The sequence below is a fragment of the Grampus griseus genome (genome assembly GCF_964374135.1).
Source record: "Grampus griseus genome assembly, chromosome: X".
Classification (NCBI taxonomy): domain Eukaryota; kingdom Metazoa; phylum Chordata; class Mammalia; order Artiodactyla; family Delphinidae; genus Grampus; species Grampus griseus.
Window position 1 is genome coordinate 130,529,365 of NC_138999.1, and position 25,651 is coordinate 130,555,015.

A 25,651-nucleotide genomic window follows, 5' to 3' on the forward strand; every position below is an offset into this window, starting at 1 on the left:
TTCCTTCTTCCCATTTGTTTATTTTTTCATTCATTTATTTATATTAGTGTGGACACCTGGATTCTTATTTTGCCCATATGTTCTAACCCATTATTGTCATTAGCTACTTTGAGACACATAGTAGGCACACACAGTGGAAGCCCCTCCCATGTTCTATTGACATGTTCCCATCATTTTTTGAGTACTACCTGATTTTCTGGCACAAGAATATGTTTCAGCTTCATCTCCTCCTTTCCTGCATTCAGCCCTGGATTCAGCATTTCTTCAAGGATCCCTGGTTCCCTTACTTTTTTTAACAGTTCTATTGAGGTATAATTGACATACAATAAACTACATGTTTAAAGTATACAATTTGATAAGTTTTGACAAATACACACCTATATACACCATCACCACAATCAAGATAATGAACATATCCTTCACCCCTCAAGTTTTCTTTGTGCCCCTTTGTAATTCCTCCCCCTTGCCACTTCATATCCCTTCCTTAACCCCAGGAAACCCTGACCTGCTGCCAATATAGATTACTCTGCATTTTCTAGAAATATATATGTATATATATACATATATATATATATATATATATATAGAATATGTACTCTTTGTTACCTTTCAAACAACAGAATTATTTTGAGATTCATCCAAGTTATAGCATGTATCATTATTTTTATTACAGAGTAGTATTAAATGATATAATTATTACCACAATTTTTTTATCCATTCACCTGTTGATAGACATTTGAGTTACTTGCAGTTTTTGTCTACTACAAATAAAGCTGCTTTGAACATTTGTGTACAAGTCTTTGTATTGGATATATGCTCTGTCTTCCCTTGGAGAAATACCTAGGAGCAGACTGGCTGAATCATATGGTAGGTGTATATTTAACTTTTTAAGAAATTACCAGGGGCTGTTTTCCAAAACAGCCTGCTGGGATTTTTTATTGGGATTATATTGACTCTATTGATCATTTTGGGGAGAATTGACGTCTTAAAAATATTGAGTCTTCCAGTCCATGAACATGGTATATCTCTCCATTTATTTAGGTCTTTAATTCTCTCAACAATTTTTTGTAGTTTTCAGTATAGGGGTCTCGCATATCTTTTGTCAGACTTATCCCTACACATTTCATATGTTTATCCTACTGTTCTATTGTTTTAATTTCATTTTCCTACTGTTCATTGCTGCTATATAAAAATACATTTGATTTTTATATATTGAGTTTGTATCCTACAACTTTGATAGATTCACTTGTTAATTTTAGTAGTTTTTTTGAAGAGTCCATTGGATTACCTACATAGGTCATCATCTGTAAATAGAGGCAGTTTTACGTCTCTCTTTCCAATCTGGATGCTTATGTTTATTTTTGTCACCTTACCACATTCATTGGAACCTCTAATAAGCTGTTGAATACAGTTTAATGACAGTGAGAGCAGTCACGGTAGGCTTGTTCTTGATCTTTGGAGATATCATTCAATTTTTCACCATTAAGTATGATGTTACCTGAAGGTTTTTCATAGGTTCTCTCATCAGTTTGAGGAAGTTTCCTTCTATTCCTAGTTTGCTGAGAGTTTTCTATTTCATCAATCATAGATGTTGTATTTTATCAAATGCTTATTCTATAAAAATCTATTTAGATGATCATATAGTTTTTTTTCTTTTTCAGTCTGTTAATATTGATGAATTACACTGATTTTTTGATTGCTAAACCAACCTTGCATTCCTGGAATAAACCCCATGAATAATGATGAATTATCCATTTTATGTATTGCTGGATTTGATTTGCTAAAAATTTATTAAGAATTTTTGCATCTGTATACACAAGGGATATTAGTTTGTGGTTTTCAATTTTGGAAAGTCTTTCTATGGCTTTGGTGTCAGAGAAATGCAGGCTTCAGAAAATGAGTTAGATAGTATAGCCTTCTTTTCAATTTAATGGGAGAGTTTGGGTAGAATTGATATTCTTTCTTCCTTAAGTATTTGGTAGAATTCACCATTCAAGCTTTCTGGGCCTGGAGGCTTCTTTGTGGGAACCTTTTTATTTATTTAATAGATATACGGCTATTCATGTTATCTATTTCTTCTTGAGTGAGCTTTGGTAATTTGTGTCTTTTAAGGTACTTATTCATTTTATCTAAGTAGTTGAATATACTGGCATAAAGTTGTTCATAATATTTTATCCTTTATTATATGTAAAATCTATAGTAATGTCATCTCTGACTCCTATGTTGGTAATTTGCATCTTCTTTCTCATTTCTATATTGGTAATTTGTGTCCCTTCTGATAAGTCTGGCTAGAGGTGTAACAGTTTTACTGCATATCTCAAAGAATCATCTTTGGTTTCACTCATTTTCTCTCTTTTTCCATTTATGTCAACTCTGATCTGTGTTATTTCCTTCCTTTTGCTTACTTTGAACTTCCTTCAGTCTTCTTTTTCTAGTTTTTTAAAAGGTGGATGGAAGCTGAGATCCATTATTTGAGGCCTATCTTTTCATATAAATGTTGAGCGCTATAAATTTCCTTCTCTACCTACTGTTTTAGTTGTATCCCACAAATTTTGGTATGCTTTCATTTTTATTAAGTTCAAAATACTTTCTAATTTTTCTTTTGACTTCCTCATTGATCCACAAGTATTTAAAAGTATGTTATTTAGTTTCTAAATACTTGGGGTTTTCATGATATTTTTCTGTTATTGATGTTTAATTTAATTCCATTGTGGTCAGAAAAAATACTTTTTGTGACTTGAATCCTATTAAAGTTATTTAAAACGTTTTGTTTAATTATATTTTGTTTATTTAAGTTTTATATAAATTTCTTTACTTATTTTTGGCCACACTGGGTCTTCCTTGCTGCACACAGGCTTTCTCTAGTTGCAGTGAGTGGGGGCTACTCTTTGTTGCGGTGCGTGGGCTTCTCATTGTGGTGGCCTCTGTTGTTGCAGAGCATGGGCTCTAGGCATGCGGGCTTCAGTAGTTGTGGCACGTGGGCTCAGTAGTTGCAGCTCACGGGCTCTAGAGCACAGGCTCAGTAGTTGTGGCACCTGGGCTTAGTTGCTCTGCAGCATGTGGGCTCTTCCCAGACCAGGGCTCGAACCCGTGTCCCCTGCATTGGCAGGCGGGTTCTTAACCACTGTGCCACCAGGGAAGTCCTAATTTTTAAAATTGAAGTATAATTGACCTACAATACTATGTTAGTTCCAGGTGCACAACACAGTGATTCAATAATTCTATACCTTACAAAACAATCACCACGATAAGTCAAGTTACCATCTGTCACCATACAAAGTTATTATAATATTATTGATTGTGTTCCCCATGCCATACATTGAGAATGTTTTATGACCCAGAATGTGGTCTATATAGGTAACTTTTCTGTGTACACCTGAAAAGGATATGTATTTTGCTGTTGGGTAGAGTATGCTTAGAAATATCAATTAGGTTAAGTTTTTTTTAAGTTAATCAAAATCTCTTTATTGTTTCTCATTTAGAGATATAAAGGGCAAAACCAATAAAAATAAAGACATTTACTCAACTTAACAGCTGGTATGCAGTCTGAGATTGTATAGCACTAATTACTCAGAAGGCTGCCTAAGATAGTAATTGCCCTTTTCTCTTCAATACTGATTTTTTTCCCTTCCAATTCATCCCTTAAATATTTCCAGTACAGATTTTTCCCTCCCCAGCTCATTCTTTAAATATAATTTACTCTGTGGTAATAAGAAGACTTAGCAGACTGGAATACACATTTTGTGAAAAATAAAGGAAGAGAAAAGCTTTGCCCTTAAGACATTTTTTGTTGTTGTTGTTAAAATACAACACATACACAGGTGACAGAATGCCAGCAAATATACAGGTGCAAATGTGAACATTGTGCTCATTTCTTAGGCACAAGGAAAAAGAAAAGAGTGGAAATTTCCTTTTAAACCAAGCTAGAATGTTTCTTTTTTTTAATCTCATGCTTTATATTTTTGTTTGTTTTTACTAATAATTTTTCTATAAGAATGAGTTTTTAAAACTTCATGTATACAACAAACCTAGGTACAACAATACCTATGTAGTATTCTTGCCAGACCTGGGTGTAATAATAAAATATTCAAATCCAAAATGTGGCACATTCTACAAGATGACTGGCCTGAACCTTGAAAAAAATCAATGACTAGGAATAAGGAGACTCATATAAATCAAGATGTTTTATAATGTAGTTCAAGTCTTTACTTTTACTGGCATTTGTGTGCACTGTTCTATCAATTTTTGAAGGAAGGGTATTGACATCTCTATAATTGTAGATTTGTCTATTTTCCTCATGATTCTATCAGTTTTTTATTTATAGCTTCTGAAGCTCTGTTATTGTGTGCCTACATGTTTAGGACTGTTATGTATTTTTTATGGTTTTTTTTTTTTTTTTGTGGTACACAGGCCTCTCACTGTTGTGGCCTCTCCTGTTGTGGAGCACAGGCTCCGGACACGCAGGCTCAGCGGCCATGGCTCACGGGCCCAGCCGCTCCATGGCATGTGGGATCTTCCCAGACCAGGGCACAAACCCTGGTGTCCCCTGCATCGGCAGGTGGACTCTCAACCACTGCGCCACCAGGGAAGCCCTATGTATTTTTTATGAATTAACCTTTTTATCATTAGGAAATTATCTTCATCTGTTAATATTCTTCTCTCTGAAATTAACTTTGATATTAGTATAACCACATTTACTCTCTTTTGAGTTTTGTTAGCATGTTGTATCTTTTAACTTATTTGTGTCTTTAAATTCAAAGTGTGATTTTTGTAGTTAGCATATAGTTGGGTCTAGGAATTATCCAATCTGACAATCTCTGCCATTTAATTGACATATTTGGATCCTTTACATTTAATGTGATTATTAATGAGGTTAGGTTTAAAATCTACCATCTTGCTTCTATTGTCTATTCGTTTTCTATATTTGTCTCTAATTTCTGTTCACTTTTTCCTCTTTCTTATGCCTTCTTTTGGATTGAGTGATTTTTATGATTTAATTTTACCTCCTTTGTAGGTTTATTAGCAATAATCTTTTGTTATATTACTTTAGTAGGGTTTCTCAACATTGTCACTATTGACATCATAGGCCAGACAACTGTAGTAGCAAGGAGAAGTCCTGTGCATTGTAGGATATTAAGCAGCATCTGTGGCCTCCACCCACTAGATGCCAGTAGCGCTTCCTTAGTTGTGACAGTCAAAAATGTCTCCAGACAGTGCCAAATGTTCCCTGAAGGGTGTAATCACACCTGGTTGAAAAGCACTGGTGTGTGTGTGTGTGTGTGTATATATATATATATATATATATATATATATATATATATATATATATATATATATATATATATATATATAAATATATATATATTTTTTTACTTATCACAGTTTGCCTTGAAGTAATATTATACTAGTTCACATGCAGTATTAAGAACCTTGCACCACGGTACTTCCATTTCTCTCCTCCTGGTTTTTGTGCTAATACTGTCATACATTTTACTTGTATGTATGCTATAAACCCATAGTATGTTGTTATTAGTTTTACTTTAAATAGTTGATTATCTTTCCAAGCAACTTAAATTAAGGAAAAAATGTCTGTATTTACCCAGTTTCCAGTGCTCTTCATTTCTTTGTTTCCATCTGGCATCATTTTCTTTCTTCTTGAAGAATGTCATTTAATATTTCTGATAATGCAAGTCTTCTGGCAATATATTCTTTCAACTTTTATATGTCTGAAAAACGTCTTTACTTCAACTCCAGTTTTAAAACATGTTTTCGATGGGTAAAGAACTGTAGGTTGACTTTTTTTTTCTTTCAGAACTATAAAGATTTCTCCACTGTCCAACAAGAAAGTGACTATCATCTTTACCTTTTTCCTGTCTACTTAATTTGTCCTCTTTTCCTGATTTCTTTTTTTAATTGGGATATAGTTGTTTTACAATGTTGTGTTAGTTTCTACTGTACAATGGAGTTCCCTGTGCTATACAGCAGATTCTCATCTATTTTATACATATTAGTGTATATATGTTAATCCCAATCTCCCAATTCATCCCACACCCCCCTTTCCCCCTTTGGTGTCCATACTCTTGTCCTCTATATCTGTGTCTCTGTTTCTGCCTTGGAAACCGGTTCATCAGTACTATTTTTCTAGATTCCACAAATATTCATTAATATACAATATTTGTTCTCTCTTTCTGATTTCACTCTGTATGACAGTCTCCAGGTCCATCCACGTCCCTACAAGTGACCCAATTTCTTTCCTTTTATGGCTGAGTAATATTCCATTGTATATATGTACCACCACATCTTCTTTATCCATTCGTCTGTGGATGGACATTTAGGTAGCTTCCATGACCTGGCTATTCTAAACAGTGCTGCAATGAACATTGGGGTGCATGTGTCTTTTTGAATTATGGTTTTCTCTGGGTATATACCCAGTAGTGGGATTGCTGGGTTGTAGGGTAGTTCTATTTTTAGTTTTTTAAGGAAGCTCCATACTGTTCTCCATAGTGGCTGTATCAATTTACATTCCCACCAACAGTGTAGGAGGGTTCCCTTTTCTCCACACCCTCTCCAGCATTTATTGTTTGTAGATTTTTGATGATGCCCATTCTAACTGGTGTGAGGTGATACCTCATTGTAGTTTTGATTTGCATTTCTTTAATAATTCCTGATTTCTTTTAAGATTCTCTTTATCACTGGTTTAAAACTATTTGATTATAGTGTACCATGGTGTAATTGTTTTCATGTGTCCTGTGCTTGGGTTTCATTGAGCTTCTTAGACCTGTGGATTTACATTTTTCATCAAATTTAGGAAAATTTCATCAAAAATTTAGAAAAATTTAGAAAAATCTAAGCCATTATTTCTACAAAATGTTTTCTGTTCTACTCCTCTTCTTTGGATAGTCCAATTACACATACATTTGGCTACTTGATATTGTCTCATGGTTCGTTGCTTTTAATCATTTTTTTGATAGAAAATAAATCTGTGATTTATTTTGTAGAGTCTCAACTGCTATGTCTTCAAGTTCACTGATCTTTTTTCTGTAATGTTTAATTTTCTGTTAACCCTATCCAGTGTACTTTTTATCTCATGTGTTGTAATTTTCATTTCCAGAAGTCTGGCTTGGGTCTTTATTTCTTTCTGTCTCTACTTAACATGTTAATCTTTGCTCTAGCTTCTTGAAAATATAGAATAGTTATAATATCTGTTTTAATGTATGTGTCTGCTAATTACTGTTGCTAGATATGCATCATTTCTGGGTCAATTTCATTTGATTTTCTCTCCTCATTATGGGTTGGATTTTTCTGCTGCTTTGCGTGCCTGGCAACTTTTGATTGAATGCAGACATTTTGAATTTTACCTTATTGGGTGTTAGATATATTTATATTCCTAAAAATATTCTTGAGCTTTGCTTTGAGATACTGTTAATAGAAATAGTTTGATCCTTTTGGGTCTTGCTTTTAAGCTTTATTAGGCAAAAACAATGCAGTCTTTAACGTAAGGTTCATTTTCTCTAGTCCTGAGGCTAGACCCTTTTTAGTACTCTGTTGTCTTCTGAATTATGAGATTTCCCATTAAGGCTTTTGGGGACAGGCAGTATTACTGGCCCTGGATATACTTTGAGGATAGTTCCCTTTAATCCTTCTGGGTTATTGTTCCCCTGGCCTTATGTAGTTTCCTCACATATGTGCCCTGATCACTACTCAACTGAACATTTGAAGGTGACCCTCTAAAGATCTCTGGAATTCTCTTTGCTGCTTTCTCCTCCACAGTCCTTTTCCCTGCAAATTCAAGCCTCCTTGGCTCTCCCAGAGCCTCAGCTCTCTCTTCTCAACTCAAGGAGACCTTCAAGCTCTAGATGGGGTTCCCCTTCCTTTGCTGCAGCCTGGAAACTTTCTTCATGTAGTAAGCTGAGACTCATCTTGCTTCTCATCTCCCAGGTTTCACTGTCCTTCACTGCCTGTTTTCCAAGGTCTTGTGAGTCATTGTTTCACTTTTTTATTCTTCTTTTTACACTTTTTTAGTTGTTTCAAGAAGGGGGTAAGTCTGGTCCCCGTCCCTCCATCTTAGCCTGTACTGTGGTTCTTTTAAGTTAACAATGCTATTTAGAAACCAAGGTCTGGGTGCTAGGTATACTCATTACTCTTAGAGTGTCATTGCTTCTAGACTCTCTCAGTAGATATTCATGTACACACACACACACACACACACCCCCCATGAGTTCAAACCAATAACTCCAATCCTTTCCCACGTCTTAGGGTTCATTCTAGTATTCTCCCTTTCCATACTTACAACTCTCTTCTCTGACCTAGAGAAACTTTGTTCCTGCTATCCATAATATGTTAACTTATTGCTCAATCCTAGAATATACGGAAAGTAGTTTCAGAATTGCTAACCTATACAAACTGCTGTGGACTCAATGTCTGTGGCCCCCCACCTACCCCAAAATTCATATGTTGTATAGAAGCCCTAATCCCTAATGTGATGGTATTTGGAGGTGGAGCATTTGGAAGATAATTAGGTCATGAGGGTGGAGCCCTCATGAATGGGATTACTGCCCTTTTAAGAAGAGACACAAGAGAGGATCGCTCTCTCCACCATGTGTGGACACAGCAAGAAGGTATCTTCAAACCAGAAAGAGTGCCTTTACCAAAAACCAAATCAGCTGGCACCTTGATCTTGCACTTCCTAGCCTCCAGGACTATGAGAAATAAGATCCTGTTGTTGAAGCCACCCAGTCTCTGGTATTTTTGTTGTAGCAGCCTGAACTGAGTACTAACCTACTAACTGAAGATCGAAAATAGTTTGAAGTTCTTTATGTCTTCTTCCTGAGAGTACATACTCAGATGTGTTCAAAAGTTACTTGAGTTTTGTCTTTTTGCCCTCCACCGCTTCCCTGTGGTTATTATTATTCTTTTGAAAGAGAGGGCTTTTTCCTGGTTATTTTCCATTTTAGAATTTTTTAAACCCATACATTTTTTTCCCTTTGGGGTATGTGAAATACCAACATGGTTCTAAAAGTCAAAAGTCAGAACTATATAGTTTAGAGTTTATTTTGTGTATCATGAGATGTGGATCTGATTTTATGTCTTTCTAAATGGCTATCCACCTGTCCCAAAACCACTTACTAAAAAGCTATTCTTTACCCCAGTTATTTTAGATGCTTCCTTTTATCACATTCAATAATTCCCTATTTGTTTAGATCAATTTCTAGACTTTCTATTCTGTCTGGCTGTCTATTTGTGTACCGGCACATAATTATTGTATGTTTTACTGTCTGCTACAGCCAGTCCTCATTAAGTTTTCTTTCTCTGTGTTTCCCTATTCTTACATGTTTAGTTTTCCATGTGAACTTTACTGTCAACTTGGCTAGCTCCAGCAAAAACTTTTTGGTATTGTTATTGTGATTGTGTTAAATTTATAAATTAATTTATAATTAATCTTTATGATGTTTGCATCATCCCTTTTAAGAACACTGGATGTCTTTCCATTTGCTGTAGTCTACTTTTGTGTCTTTCCAGAAAGTGTTAAGTTTTTCTCATATAGATCTTGTGCATGTTTTGTTTAGGTTTATTCCTATTTTACTTCATTTCTTAAAATTCTGTACAAATGGGAAGAGAATAATGTGATTGGTCCTTTAACATCATATTCACAATGAGAGAATTTTATAAATTTGAATAAAAATTATCTTGCAGAAAGCAGAGCAAGCTCATTATCAAATCATTTATATAACTAATACAATGTTTGAATCAACTGAATGTTTACAATAGCCATCTTTATATGACATAATTTCTCTAAAACCTGTCTCACAATTTTGAAAGAATAAGCCATATAAATGAGTGTCACAGGAAAGTAAACAAACTAGCTTGTTAGAGCTAGCAGAGTTCTCACCTTCTCCCCCTTGAAAGTCTGTGACTTAGGGAGTAATGGAACTACAAGTCTCTTTGATGTTTCACATGTAGCCAGAAAGCACTTTGCTAATCAGAAGATTTTTTTTACTGTTAGAAAACTCATGTGCCTGACCTTATTTTTTCTTTCCAAAGAATGGCTAATAAGCTTTACTTCTGCAACTCTAGGGAATATTTTGTCACCAAAAGTTAGGGAAGGTTTGACCTGAGTAGATTGGAAGATGTGGAGGAAGAAACGTGAGTTAGACCATTCATTCTCAAACTTGGCTGAATATTGGAATCACTTAAGCAGTTTAAAAACTATACCTAGCCAATCTGAAAAGGCTATCTAGTGTATGATTCCAACAAAATGACATGCTGTAAAAGGAAAGGCAGTAAAAGGATCAGTGGTTCCCAGGGGTTTGACAGGAGGGAGGGATGAATAGGCAGAGCTTAGAGAATTTTTAGGGCAGTGAAATTATTCTGTGTGGGTCCCTCCTCCAGAGATGGTGATTTTTATAATGGGGTAAAGGATGAGGCCTGAGTGTCAGGACTTACAAAAGAGAGATCTTTAATGTTCTCACCACAAAAAGAGAAGTGGAAATTATGTGACCTGATGGAGGCTTAGCTATTATTATGGTAGCAATCATTTTGCTATATGTAAGTATCAAATCAACACGTTGTACACCTTAAACTTACACAATTTATATGTCAATTATATCTCAAAAAAGCTGGAAAAAAGAATAGGGGAAAATAAATTTAAAAGTTAATTACACAACTAATTCGTTGCAGCTGTGATAAGTGCTGTAAGGTAATCAGGGAAGTCTTTGCTGAAGAAAGCATTCTTAAGCTGGCTTCTGAGGGGTGAGTAGAAATTAGTCAAGTAAAAATAGGGGGAAACCTCAGGCAGAGGAAACAGCATGTTGGAAGGCCTGACAGGGAAGGAGGTTGTGTGTTCTAACACAGTGGTTCTCAAACTTTGCTGCACCTGGGATTCTTTGTTTGCATTTTGAATGTTTTTTTTTTCCATTGTGACTCTTTTTATTGTTTGTATATTTGAAGGCTATTATATCTGTATTAACGTTTTTACCTTCCAGAATGATTTTATTCCTTGCATTAATTTTACCTTTGATTCTCTAGTGCTTTCCAGATAAATATTATGTCTTATCCATAAATAGAAATAGTTTTACTTCTCCAGTTCCTGTGCCTCTAATTGATTTCTTATGTGTAAGTGCATTGCCTAGTATCTCCTTTATATTTAAATAACAGTGGAAAATAGTAGGCAGTCTTAACTTTGTTTCTGATCCTTGTGAAATTCCTGTAGCATTTCACTATTAAGGTTGTATTCAGGACTAAGGTATACATACTTTTTCCTATTAAGAAAATATCCATAAATCCATAATTACCTCTTTTGTTCTGTGTTTAATCAGGAATGACTGTTGAATTTTGTTAATTTTTCAGGACTATGAACATAATTTTTTCTTTAGATCTATTAATATGATGTATTATATTAATAGATTTCCAACTATTGAACCAAGCTTGCCTTCCTGGAAAAACATCCTGCTGGGTTTTCTTAATATGATATTGGGCTATTTTTGCTAATATTTTATTTAGTACTTTGGCATCAACAGTCATAAGTGATAACTTTTTGGAATTTTTTTGTATTGTTTTTATCAAGTTTAGGTTTCCATATTATACTTGATTCATAAGAGTTGTTTGAAGTTTTCTTTCATTTTCTAGGCTCTGGTACAATGTATGTAACATTGGGGACAATGTATTCTTTGACAATTCCTCTATGAAAGCAATAGGGCCTTTTATTTGGGGGGCAGGGGATAGTTCCTTGATGTACTCCTCTGTTTCTTTTATGGTAATAGATCTATTTATGCTTTTTTTCCTAATGAGGTCAATTTTGGTAAACTGTATTTTCTTAAGAAATTATCCATTTTGTCTCGTTTTCAAATTTATTTGCATAGAGATCTATCTGCCAGAGAGTCTCTTATGGTATTTTAAATCTCTTCTATTTCCACAGTTATCTCCCCCTAGTCATTTCGTATTTTGTATATTTGTGCTTTGTCCCTTTCCCGCCTTGATTATGTTAGCTAGTAGTGTATTTTGTCAATTTCCCCCAAGACAATCATTTTTATTAATTTGATTGTTTTTTCCTACTCCCACCCTCATTAATTTTTATTTTATCTTTCATTATTTCCTTCCTTATGTTTTATTTTGGTTATTTTCTTGTGCTTTATCTTAGCATTTGGAGTTTGGAATTTATTTAATATATTTTTTGTCTTTCATTTTTATTGATATAAGTGCTTAAGGCTATGAATTTCTGCTGATCTCTGCTTTATATTTCATAGATGCTAGGATAGTAGCAGTCTTTTCACTTTCATTATTTTTAAAAAAGTCGTTTAATTTTGGTTTCCATTTCACCCATCCATTGTGTTCCTGTCTTCCTTCCCTTCTATCTGGTATCTATGCTGTAGCTTTCCCAAAATGGTCCTGCTCCATAACATCCTCATAAAAGAAACAGAAAACAAACCTGAAGCCTTTCATAGCTGGCCTGTTTCTCCAGCCATTGCCTGGCTAACACTCGTTTTTGAAGACTAAGCTCAACTTTAGGAATTCTTCTCTGATACCCCTCAACCTCCAATACCAACCCAGTTAGTACTCCTTCTGAGAACTAAATAGAATCCTATATTTCCTTTGTCATAATACTTGTAACAGTATATTTTAATATTTTGTCTCTCTATTAACATTGTAAGATTCTTGAAACAAATGCTTCCCTTTTATCACTGTATCCCCGGTGCTCAATAAATAATTGTTGAATGTTCCTTCAGCTATAGACTTCAAAACTAGTATTCTGACCTGTGAGTTCTAGCAAACTCTAGAGCTTCTTCATTACCTTAGTTTGGTGTGTTGATTTTAGCTTTTCAGTTGAAGTATAACACACATACAGAAGAGCACACTAATTATGTGTCCAGCTCAATCAGCTTTCATAAACATACCCACACAACCTCAACACAGATCACCACCTCCATGAATTTTCACAAAGTGAAATGTGTCTATGAAACTGCAACACATATCAAGAAATGAAACTTACTATCCTTCCAGAAGCCCCCATTGTGGCTTCTCCCAATTGACTATGGTATAGCATCCAGAATATGTAAAGAACTCTTACGCTAAACAATAAAAAGACAAGCAACTCAATTTAAAAATGGGCATTCAGCATGGAACTGGAAGCAATTAGGCAAGAAAAAGAAATAAAAAGCATCCAAATTGGAAAGGAGGAAGTAAAATTATCTCTGTTTACAGATGACATAATCTTATACATAGAAAGCCCCAAAGAGTCCACTAAAAAAACTACTGGAATGAATGAATTCAGCAAAGTTGCAGGATACTAAATCAGTGCCAAAAAATCAGTTGTGTTTGTACACACTAACAATGAACAATCCAAAAAGGAAATTAAGAGGACAATCCATTTACAATAGCATAAATATGAATAAAATACTTAGGAATAAACCTAGCCAAAAAGTGAAAGACTTGTACAGTGAAAACTGCAAAGTGCTGCTGAAAGAAATAAAAGAAGACACAAATAAATAGACATCCCATGTACATGGACTGAATAACTTAATATTGTTAAGATGTCAATACTACTCAAAGCGATTTACAGAATTAATGCAGTCCATATCAAAATCCCAACAGCGTTGTGTTTTGTTTGTCTACAGAAATAGGAAAATCTATCCTAAAATTCATGTGGAATCTCAAGGGACCCTGAATAGCCAAAACAATTTTGAAAAAGAAGAACAAAATTGGAAGTCTCACACTTCCTCATTTCAAAGCTTACTAAAAAGCCACAGTAATCAAAACAGTGTGGTACTAGCATAAAAACGGATATTAAAACCAGTGGAGCAGAATGAGTCCCAAATTAAACTCTGACATATGTAGTCAAATGATCTTTGACCAAGGTTCCAAAACAATTGATGGGGAAAGGACATTCTCTTCAATAAATGATGCTGGGAAAACTGGATAGTCACATGCAAAAGAATAAAGTTGGGCCCTTACCTTACACAATATGCAAAAACTAACTCAAAGTGGAATAAAAACCTAAATGTAAGACCTAAAACTATAAAAGTCACAGAAGAAAATGGAAAAGCTCATGAGATCGAATTTGGCAATGACTTCTCGGATATTACACCAAAAGCACAGGCAACAAAAGCAAAAATAGACAAATGCACTACATTAAACTTAAAAACTTTTTGATCATCAAAGGAAATAATTAACAGAGTGAAAAGGCAGCCTACATCATGGGAGAAAATATTTGCCCATTATATATCTGATAAGGGGTTAATAGCCAGACTATAAAGAGAATTCCTACAACTCAACAACAAAATAACCCAATTTAAAAATGGGCAAAGGACTTTAGCAGACATTTCTCCAAAGATACACAAATGGCCAGCAAACATGAGAAGATGCTCAACATCACTAATCATTAAAAATATGCAAATCAAAACCACAGTGAGATATCAATTCACACCCACTAGGATGGCCATTATCAAAAACACAGAAAAGAAGAAATGTTTGGTAAGCATGTGAAGAAGTTGGAACCCTTGTGCCCTGGGAATGTAAAATGGTGTCGTCTGTATGGAAAACAATACAGAGGTTCCTCAGAAAATTAAAACTAAAATTACCATATGATCCAGCAATCTCTATGTATATCCAACAGAATGGAGAACAGGATCTCAAAGAGATTTGCAGACCCATGTTTATTACAGCATTATTCACAATAGCCAAGGTGTGGAAACAACCTAAAGGTACTTCATTTTGGGGGGAGCTATTTTGAGTGGCATTTTTAAAAAGCTTTCATTTACAAATGTTCATTGCTGGAATATAGAAACAGAACTGATTTGTGTGTCTGTGTTAATCTTGTACTTTATGACCTTGCTAACCTCATATAGACAATCATGTTGTGTGCAAATAGAAGGAACACATACAGGATTTGTATGTTGAATAATTCAGAACTCATGAATAAAATCAAAGATCTAAATAAATGGAGAGGGGCTTCCCTGGTGGCGCAGTGGTTAAGAATCCGCCTGCCAATGCAGGGGACACGGGTTTGAGCCCTGGTCCAGGAAGATCCCTCATGCCACAGAGCAACTAAACCCGTGCGCCACAACTACTGAGCCTGCACTCTAGAGCCCGTGAGCCACAACTACTGAAGACCGCACGCCTAGAGCCTGTGCTCCGCAACAAGAGAAGCCACTGCAATGAGAAGCCCGCGCACGGCAGCAAAGCATAGCCCCTGCTTGTCACAACTCGAGAAAGGCCACACGCAGCAATGAAGGGCCGGTGCACCCAAAAATGTAAAATAAAATAAGAAATAAAAAATAAGTAAATAAATGGAGAGACATGTCATGTTCATGGATTAGGTCAGAGTAGCAAATATGTCAACTGTCCCCAAATCTATAGATTTAATAGCAATCGAATTCCCAGCAGAATTTTTTGAGGGACTAGATTCTAAAATTTTATGAAAGGGCAAAAGAACCTTAATAGCGAAAAAGATCTGGGGAGGGCTTCCCTGGTGGTGCAGTGGTTGAGAGTCCGCCTGCTGATGCAGGGGACACGGGTTCGTGCCCCGGTCTGGGAGGATCCCACATGGCGCGGAGCGGCTGGGCCCGTGAGCCGTGGCCGCTGAACCTGCGCGTCCAGAGCCTGTGCTCCGCAACGGGAGAGGCCACAACAGTGAGAGGCCCGCGTACTGCAAAAAAAAAAAAAAAAAAATCTGGGGAAACAAGAATAAATTGGGATGTATCACATTACCAGCTACTGAGTTGCTATTAAGCTATAATGATCAAGACAGGTGGTACTGGTGAAAGGATCAGAGTTCAATAGAACAGAAGAAAGATTACAGAAATATACCCTCTTTTATAAAGACACTTTTATAAAGATCCCATTCATGAGGGCTCCAACCTCATTACCTGATCACCTCGCAAATACACAGATGGAGACAGAGATAGGAGTTACGCTGCCACAAGCAAAGAATCTCCGCAAGCCACGAGAATCTGCAAGTGGCAAGGCCCGATTTCCCCTCTAGAGCTTTCAGATGTGGGGCCCTGATGACACCTGCAACCTTGCTGAATTTATTAGTTCTAATCGGTTTTGGGGGGGTTGGAGGAGTATTTTGGGTTTTCTATCTATAAGATTAAGTCATCTGCAAACAGATAATTTTACTTCATCCTTTCCAATTTAGATACCTTTGTTTTACTTGCCTAATTTCTTTGGCTAGGACTTCTAATATTATTTTGAATAGAAGTGGTGAGGGGGCCAGACGCATTCTGCTGGGTGGGAAAGAGAGAGGAGGGAGCTAGATCTTATGCTGATATACCACCATGTGCCAATGAGGTCACACAGTGCCAGGGACCCTCAACCTGGTTGCTCCACTGAACCCACTGTTAGGTGGATTTGGGGTGAGAAGTATTTAGAGGTAGATTGGTTGACCTCACTCTAGCATGAAAATGGAAGTATTTGTAAATTACTTACCTATTTCCCTCCAGGGGAGAAAATGGGAAGTGAGGGCCACTGGTGAACACTGAGTTAGAACAAGTGAGTATTTATATGAGTAATCCCTTCCACATAATGAATCTGATGGAGTCACTGAAGACTCTACATTTCCTCTTCCCCAGGCTTTGTGATTAATGTGTTCAACCTCACTGGCAACTTTTTGACTGAAAACAGTATTAATTAGCTATTTCCCTTGTCTGGGGAATGAGCATAAGGACCTTGCACCCCCAAGGCTTCTGTTAAGTTTACAAAGTGGCCTCAGATTTTCTATGAGAATATTGGCTCTGCAAATGTATGTACTTCCAATTTGCTCCCCACATGAGCTCAGTTTGAACTCTGTCCCCTTCGGAGTTGAGTTACTAAATAAGTAACAGGAATATTTAATCTTTGAAGCATACTGTGTCCCCAAATTTCTATTAAAACTATAGAAAACTTCTGATTATGACAAGTCAGTATTAAAAACTTACCAACTTCTTGGTATATATCCAAAGGAAATGAAATCAGTGTCTCAAAATGGTATCTGTGCTCCCATGTTCATCACATTCCTTGTTATTCACAAGGAATGAAAACCTAAATGTCTGTCCGTGGATAAATGGATAAAGAAAATGTGGTATGTGTATACGTATGTATACATACATACCATTTGCAAAAACATGCATCAACCTGGACATTATGCTGAGTGAAATAAGTCCGAGAAAGACAAATAATGCAATGTGTGCTCTCACTTATATGTGGAATCTAAGAGTCAAACTAATAGACCCAGAGAGTAGAATGGTGGTGCTGTGGCACGGGGGGTAGAGGGGAGAATGAGGAAGTATTGGTCTAAGGCAGTGGTCCCCAAGCTTTTTGGCACCAGGAACCGGTTTCATGGAAGACAGTTTTTCCACAGGTGTGGACGGAGGGGGGATGGTTCAGGCGGGAATGTGAGCATTGGGGAGCAACGGGGAGTGGCAGATGAAGCTTCCTTCGCTCGTCCACCACTCACCTCCTCCTCCACAGATCGGTACTGGTCCGCGGCCTGGGGGTTGGGGACCCCTGGTCTAAGGGTACAAAGTTTTAGGATAAATGAGTTGTGGCAATTTGATGTACAACTTGGTGATTTTGTACTTGAAATTTGTTAAAAAGGTAGATCTTAAATCGCCACAAAAAATGGTAATTATGTGAGGTGATGGATATGTTAATTAGCTTGAGTGTGGTGATCATTTCTGAATGTGTATATATATCGTAATATCAATTTGTGCACCTTAAATATATACGTTTAATTCCTATTTGTCAATTATACCTCAGTAAAGCTGGAAACAAACAAACAAAAACTGACCTGAACTGACTGTCTTACAGGTATGAGAGAATTGAAATTCCAATTCATATTGTACCTCATGTAACCATTGGGAAAGTGTGCCTTGAGTCAGCAGTTGAGCTGCCCAAGATCCTGTGCCAAGAGGAGCAGGATGCGTACAGGAGGATCCACAGGTAGAGAGCCTCGCTGCTCCTCTTCCCAGTTCTCGGGCCTGGTCCCTGTTCTCCTCTCCTGTCCTTTCATCTTCAGCAGCTCAAGCTGTGAGCCCCCTTTCCTTTCAGCTCTCTGTGAGAAAGTCATCACGTGTCTCACCCTGTATGATAACAATCTCTTTAACACTTGTTTCTCTCCTGGTGCACTTTGGATGCTTCTGGGGCAAAGACACTTTTTTTTAGTTGTTAAAAATAACATCTTAGTAGCCCTGTTGCCAAGTACTGTGTACTATAGGAAGGCTTCAGCGAGAGACAATAATTTCAAAATTATTTCTTTGAATTATCTCAACGTTCTGAATAAAATTATATCCCCCCAAATCATGAAAAATGGAACAATAATGGGAAGTTCAATGATACATATTTATCTAATCTGGTTGGCAGAGGTCTGTAGCAGACCACTGCCAAACGGATTAGATGAACTGCTGCTTTGCTACTAACCTAAACTATTTTATCCCTTTAGCCTTACACATCTGGACTCAGTAACCAAGATCCATAATGGCTCAGGTAAGATTTTTTTTCTCGAGTACAGGCAGTGAAATACTCACATGACAGAAGCAAATTTAGTTGAAGTGACTGAAGTGATGAGTACAAATTACCCATGAGTTTTCTTTCCCAAGGGCTTTGCCATTCACTAATCCTGCTCCCAACTTTTCTATTGAATCCTGTGGACCACTGAATACTATACATGACTGGACACGTTTAACACCAGTTCTCAGGGAGACAGGGAGGGCCCCGATTTGTCTGCAAGTTTCCATAGTGTAACACGCCTACTGTGGCTGATTTCAAACAACTAACATGGCTGTAACCAGTTTGCAAACTTCCTGAAATTTCAACAGTTGGCTCTTGTGAGCCGGTTTCCAGCATATCAGTACCAGCCTATTGTAGTGGGAGTTGAAAGAGATGGCTAGACAGACAGACAGACATAAAAGGGAGCGCATGAGGGAGATCTTTTCATGTAAATAAATATATAAGGAATTCCTATACAAGGCCAAGGATTTCTGCTCAATACAATATACACACTAAATCACTTTTCCCAACATACACACCTACCCATCCACACCTTCTGACTAACCCTGACTCCCAGACCATTCTGGCAAAGTCACTAGGAAGGAAGAAAAGGAGGCTTCCAAGTATTATAGGCAAGTACTTTGAGAGAAAAAGACAGAGCTGGCTTGGTTTATCTGTCCCATCATTTTTATCTGGAGGTAAAACATGGCAAAGAGTTAATAATATAAGGTAATATATGATATGTAGCCATACTCTAAAGCCACAGCAATTAAAAAATATATATTGATAATTCAAACATGGACAGATAAATCAGTAGAACTGAATACAGCCCATGTATACATATGTAAGAATTTATATCTAAGAAAGATGTTACTTCAAATCAATTTTAAAAAGGATGGATTGTTCACTAAATAGTGTTGGGACAGTTCATTTGTTTCTTAGTTTATGCTTCTATTTCCATATGGGAAAAAAATAAATTCCTACTTAATGCCCTACACAAAAAATAAATTCCAGATATATTTAAACTTCTACTATTAAATATAGTACAACCACTTTGGAAAGAGATTGGCAATTACAACTACCAAATGTCCCACCAGTTCCTCTCCTAGGCATATACCCCAAAGAGTTGAAAACAGGTGTTCAAACAAAAACTTGTATAGGAATGTTTGTAGCAGCATTATTCACAATAGCCAGAAAGTGGCAACACCCAATTGTCTGTCAGTGGGTGAATGGATAAACAAAGTGTGATCCATCCATACAACAAGGTATTGCTCAGCAATGGAAAGAACACACTACTGATACATGAACAACCTGGATGAATCTCATTATGCCAACTGAAAGAGGCATCACACAAAGTGCTACATACTCTATAGTGCCATTTATATGGAATTTAAGAATAGGCTAAACTAACCTATGGTGACAGCAAATGGGTCAGTAGCTGCTGTGGCCCAAGGTGAAGGGGCACCGGCTGCAGAGGGAACCCAGAAGGGCCTCTGGGCTGATGGAAATGGCCTGTATCTTGGCTGGAGGGTGGTTAAAAGGGGTATGCATTTGTCAAAACTCACTGAACTGTACCCTTAAAGTGGGGTCATTTATTGTCTGTAAATTATACCCCAATAAAGCTCATTAAAAGTTAAAAAAAATACAGGAGGAAAATATAAGGAAGTCACAAAAGACTGACTAAGAATTAAAGACTTTTATAGAGCCCTACAGAAAAATCAAATTGTTCATAATAATATATAAAAGAAGTATGGATTAAGATAAAGTCATCAGGTTTTCTCCTTTTCTTTCAACAAATATTAAATTGACAGAGAATTAGATGAGGATGTGAGGGAAGTGAACACTCCCATATACTGTTCCTGGAGGTATAATTTTTAAATATATGTGAACTTGAATCTAGCAATTCCACTTCGAAAAATGTATCCTTCAAAAATTTGTAGGAAAAGTGTGCAAAAATAAAGGGATATTAATCGCAGTCTTTATAATAGCAAAAAATTGGATGCCACTGAAAGGTCCATCAGTAGAAGACTTATTAAATTGGTACATCCATTCTGATGAATACTGTACAGTCGTTAAGAAGGAAAGGTAGATCTTTATCAACACAGGAAGGTGTCTATGGCTTATTGTTATGTGAGGTAAAAGTAACGTCCAAAATCATACAGTTTTTTTAACTTTATTTAAAAAAAATTGGGCTTCCCTGGTGGCGCAGTGGTTGAGAATCTGCCTGCCAGTGTAGCGGACACGGGTTCGACCCCTGGTCTGGGAAGATCCCACATGCCGCGGAGCAACTGGGCCCGTGAGCCACAACTACTGAGCCTGCGCGTCTGGAGCCTGTGCTCCACAATAAGAGAGGCCGCGACAGTGAGAGGCCCGCACACCGCGATGAAGAGCGGCCCCCGCTCGCCGCAACTAGAGAAAGCCCTCACACAGAAACGAAGACCCAACACAGCCAAAAATAAATAAATAAATTTATTTAAAAATTATATATATATATAGCACTCTGAGGTCGATAATAACAAAAAAAAAAAAAACCCCAGATTCCAAGGCCTGTCTTAAGAGAGTTTGTAATTCAGTGATGTGAAAGTGGGGCCCCCAAATCTGTTTTTCAAAAAAAAAATTTTTTTAACATCTTTATTGAGTATAACTGCTTTACAAATGTTGTGTTAGTTTCTGCTGTATAACAAAGTGAATCAGCTATATATATACATATATCCCCATATCTCTTCCCTCTTGCTTCTCCCTCCCGCCCTCCCTTATCCCACCCCTCTAGGTGGTCACAAAGCACCGAGCTGATCTCCCTGTGCTATGTGGCTGCTTCCCACTAGCTATCTGTTTTACGTTTGGTAGTGTATATATGTCCATGCCACTCTCTCTCTTCGTCCCAGCTTACCCTTCCCTCTCCCCGTGTCCTCAAGTCCACTCTCTACACCTGTGTCTTTATTCCTGTCCTGCCCCTAGGTTCATCAGAACCATTTTTATTCAAAAGTATATATACATATGCACACAGGTTCACACACGTATACATATATCTTGGAAGGTATACTTCACAGTTTTACAGTGGTCATTTTAATAAGTCATGTATCATAAGAGAGAAAAAGGTATTTCCATTAGGCAGAATTTGTTTTAAAAAGAGGGCCACAGAATCTCCGTCTTACCGTGAAGCTGAACATTCCTAGGAAGACGTGAAAGGTGGTCACTCCCTTCATCTCTCTGCTTTTTCCTCATTTTAAAAGAGAAGCTTTCAGGTGAGTTGCATTAATGTATTCTTCAATGTATGTAACACTTGGTAAGCAATTTTCTTTCTGAACTCGTGAAAAATTAAGTTGCAGAAGACAGAGTTCTAGCTCACTGGGAAGCTATGTTCATTCACAGTGAGAAGGTCTGAGAGCTGGGGAAAGAGACTCTTCTGTAGCTCTTACCCTTTTGCTATGGAAGTAAAAAGCTGGCTATCTTTCTGCTCTCTGCATAGCAAGGCTTCCGTCTGGCTTATGGATCCAGGGATGTTCAGGATGGCCTCCGAATAGGTATCCTCTTTGCTCAGCTCTCCTGCCTTTCTCCTGGCTGCCCATACAAAGTTGTCTGCCAGTTCTGCTTCTGCACTTTTTCTGTGTTCTCCTCCTTCCCCCTCTTTCTGTAATCATTGTTGGGCGCTACTGGTGGTGGATTGTTATCTCTGTGTTTTTCCTATTGAAGTGTTTACCAAGAACCTGTGCAGTCAGATGTCGGCAGTCAGCGGGCCTCTACTGCAGTGGCTGGAGGACAGACTGGAGCAAAACCAACAGCATTTGCAGGAGTTGCAACAAGAAAAGGAAGAGCTTATGCAAGAACTTTCTTCTTTAGAATAAAGCAGGAGACAAAATGGGGTAAAAAACTTTTGTTTTCCAATTTGTGTATTAAACATGGTCTGAAAATTCATATACAGGAGATGTGTAGGCAGACGATGGAGCAGATCCTTTTATATCCCCATGGGTGCGTTTTATGCATACGATAAACAAACATAAGATGTCTTCCTAAAAGTTTCATTAGGGCCTAATGAACGCTCCTACCTGGAACCGGCCTACAAAGAGCACATGCAGGGTGATTTAAGTAGATATGAAAGTTTTTTTTTAGAGGCTATGCAAGTTACATTGGCAAGGATATCCTGTAATAAAATGTCTGGGGAGCATATTTCAAGTGTTTATTTTTTCTCTAGAATAAGCTAAAGGAATAAGTATTTCATGTTCAGTTTTGTAGTTATGATGCTGATGTTGGACAAATAAATAAGTACACAAGGGTTAGTGGGATGAAGTGAAGGTGACTCATCAGCACCCCACCTCTATTCTTTACCCCCATTGAGAGGCATATGTCTTATGTCTTCCTTCTTGATCTCTAAAATAGGTATTCTGAGATACCTAGCAAAGGTTGAATCTATGTGGGTGCTCTTTGTAACCAAAAACATGAGTTCCAGCATATTTGGCTCTGAAGCAAATTCCTACTGAGCAGATCCTATTTCCCTAAGAATTTCCAGTATAATATAAATGTGTTTTTCCAGAAACATTCAGGACTTAGGATGTAACAAAAATAATGCTTTAAAAAGTTCTTTTGCAAGCTTCTTACCATGTGTAACCACAAATGCTAAGTGTGTCTTCAGAAAAGAGCTAAGCCTACTGCAGACCAGAAATTAAAGTGGGAATTGGAGGAGTTAGAAAGAAAGAAAACAAAGAAAGCCCCAATCCCAACAACAGTGACAAAGGGTTGTTTTTGTTTTTTCTTCTTGTTTCTCCCTAAATTATTGTTTTTCAAATTTCAAAGTACAGTCCAGAACTACATGCACCATAATCATTTGGAGGCCAAACTTCAACTCTGGGAGTGGAACCCAGAAATGTTCATGAACTCCCCTAGGGCATATGTAGTGTAAATGTTGTATTTTCCCTAATTTCCCACAGCCACAGTTTTTCTCTATTCTTTTCTTTCCCTGTAGGAAGGATGAAAATATCCAGGTGTAAAATTAATTAAGCCAAATCAATTTTGAAGAAGAAAAATTTGGAAGACTCACATTACCTGACTTCAAGACTTACTATAAACCTACAGTAATCAAGACAGTGTGGTATATGCGCAACTGATTTTGACAAAGGTACAAAAGCAATTCAGTGGAGTAAGGATAGTCTTTTCAACAAATGATGCTGGTGCAGTTGGCAAAGAAAATGAATTTTGACCTAAACTGCATACATTATACAAAAATTAATCGAAAATGTATCATAAACTTAGATGTAAGATGTAAAACTTTCAGGAAAAAAAATCGTAGAAAGATCTTTAGGATCGTGGGCTAGGCAACAGGTTCTTCTTGGCCTTCATCCCAGAAGCACAATCGTGAAAGGAAAAAGTTGATACTGTATATTGGACTTCATCAAAATGAAAAACTTCTGCTCTGTCAAAAATTTAAAAGGAGGAAATTATTGAGAGAAATTACTTGCAAACCATTTATCTAGAATAAAGTCAAGAGTAAAAAACAAACAATCCAATTAGAAAATGAGCAGAAGACATAAATAGACATAGCACTAAAGAGGGTGTATCGAAGGCAAGCAAGCACAGGAAAAGATGTTGAACTTCATTAGTCATCAGGGAATGCAAATTAAAACCACAGTGAATTATAACTACATACTTATCAGAATGGCTAAAGAAAAAACAGTGAAAATGCCAGATGCTGTTGAGCATACAAACTGGATCTCTCATACATTGCTGAACAGAATGTATAATGTAAGCCACTCTGAAAAAAAGAGTTTAAAAATTTCTAATAGAGTTAAACATACATGTACTTTATTACCCAGCAATTGTTGTCCTGGACATTTATCCCAAAGAAATGAAACCTATTTTGGCACAGAAACTTCTATACAGACATTCTTGGCAGTATCATTTGTAATAGCCCCAAACTAGAAACAACCCAGATGACCTGCAGTTGAGTGTGTGGTTAAACCACACCATGCAATACTACTCTGCAATGAAAAGGAACAGACTGTTGATACACACGACTTGGATGGACCTCAAGGGTATAATGATGAATGAAAAACAGCCAGTCTTAAAAGCTCACATACTGTATGACTGCATTTGTATGGATTCTTGAAATGACAAAATTATAGAAGTGAAGAACAGATTAATGGTTGACAGGGATAGGGACTGGAGGGGCTATGGGATATGGGTGACTATAAAGGGATAACACAATGAATTGCTTTGTGCTGATGGAACAGTTCTGTATCTTGATTGTGGTGTTTATTACATGAATCTATATCTGTGCTAAAACTACATAGGCCTACACACACCCACAAATGAATGCATGTAAAATTTGGTGAAACCAAATAAGGTCTATAGTCTAGTTAGCAGTATTCTACCATTGTCAATATGTTGGTTTTGAAGATGTACAATAGTTATGTGTAAGATCTTACCACTGGAGGAAACTGGGTGAAGGGCACATGGGACTCCCTGTACTATTTTTGCAACTTCCTGTTAATCTATAATTATTGCAAAATAAAAAGTTGTAAGTATTAAATAAGGAACTAGGAGGTATGGTACGTATTTTGTGTAATAAGAAAAGAGTGATAAAATCTGAGGGGGAATAAAATGATTTGAATATTTTTACAGACAAACCTTCTGCACATGTCCCTTCTAAGTTATTTACATTGACAGAGTTATGGCAATTTGAAATTCTTTTTCTAACCTGATAATTCGAGTTGTAATCTGTAAAATAGGATGTGGGGAGAGGAGGCAGGTACATGGAAGTGTCAGAGTACCTGGTGGCTGAGGAAGCAGGGCTGGGATTACTGCATGAGTGCCTTGGTGGGGGATATCTAGTGGAAACTGTTGTGCAGCCAGCAATCAGGTACATTAAACAAGTAAGTCAACTGATGGAGCAAATAAGTAAATGTATTGAGGAAAGTGGAAGCTAGGTTTGTCAGTGTCAGAGAAATTACTTATAAACATGAAAAGGGGAGGAGCTTCAAGATGGCAGAAGAGTAAGACATGGAGATTACCTTCCTCCCCACAAATACGTCAGAAATACAGCTAAATGTGGAACAACCCCTACAGAACATCTACTAAATGGTGGCAGAAGAACTCAGACCTCCCAAAAGGCAAGAATCTCCCCACGTCGCTGGGTAGGGCAAAAGAGAAAAGGAAAAACAGAGACAAAAGAATAGGGACGGGACCTGCACCTCTGGGA

The 25,651-nt window shown here is 37.0% G+C and overlaps 1 protein-coding gene across 2 annotated transcripts in view; it reads left to right on the forward strand.

Annotated features, from left to right (window-relative positions):
• BRCC3 (BRCA1/BRCA2-containing complex subunit 3) overlaps positions 1-25,041 on the forward strand; it is a 76,233-nt gene extending 51,192 nt beyond the window's left edge. For both annotated transcript variants that reach the window (XM_082681302.1, XM_082681303.1), the window contains 4 exons: positions 17,782-17,913; positions 18,413-18,456; positions 22,153-22,322; positions 23,420-25,041. In XM_082681302.1, coding sequence (XP_082537428.1) covers positions 17,782-17,913; positions 18,413-18,456; positions 22,153-22,304 — 328 coding nt within the window. In that variant the 3' untranslated portion in view covers positions 22,305-22,322; positions 23,420-25,041. The remainder of the gene's footprint in view (positions 1-17,781; positions 17,914-18,412; positions 18,457-22,152; positions 22,323-23,419) is intronic.
• The last annotated feature ends 610 nt before the right edge of the window (positions 25,042-25,651 follow it).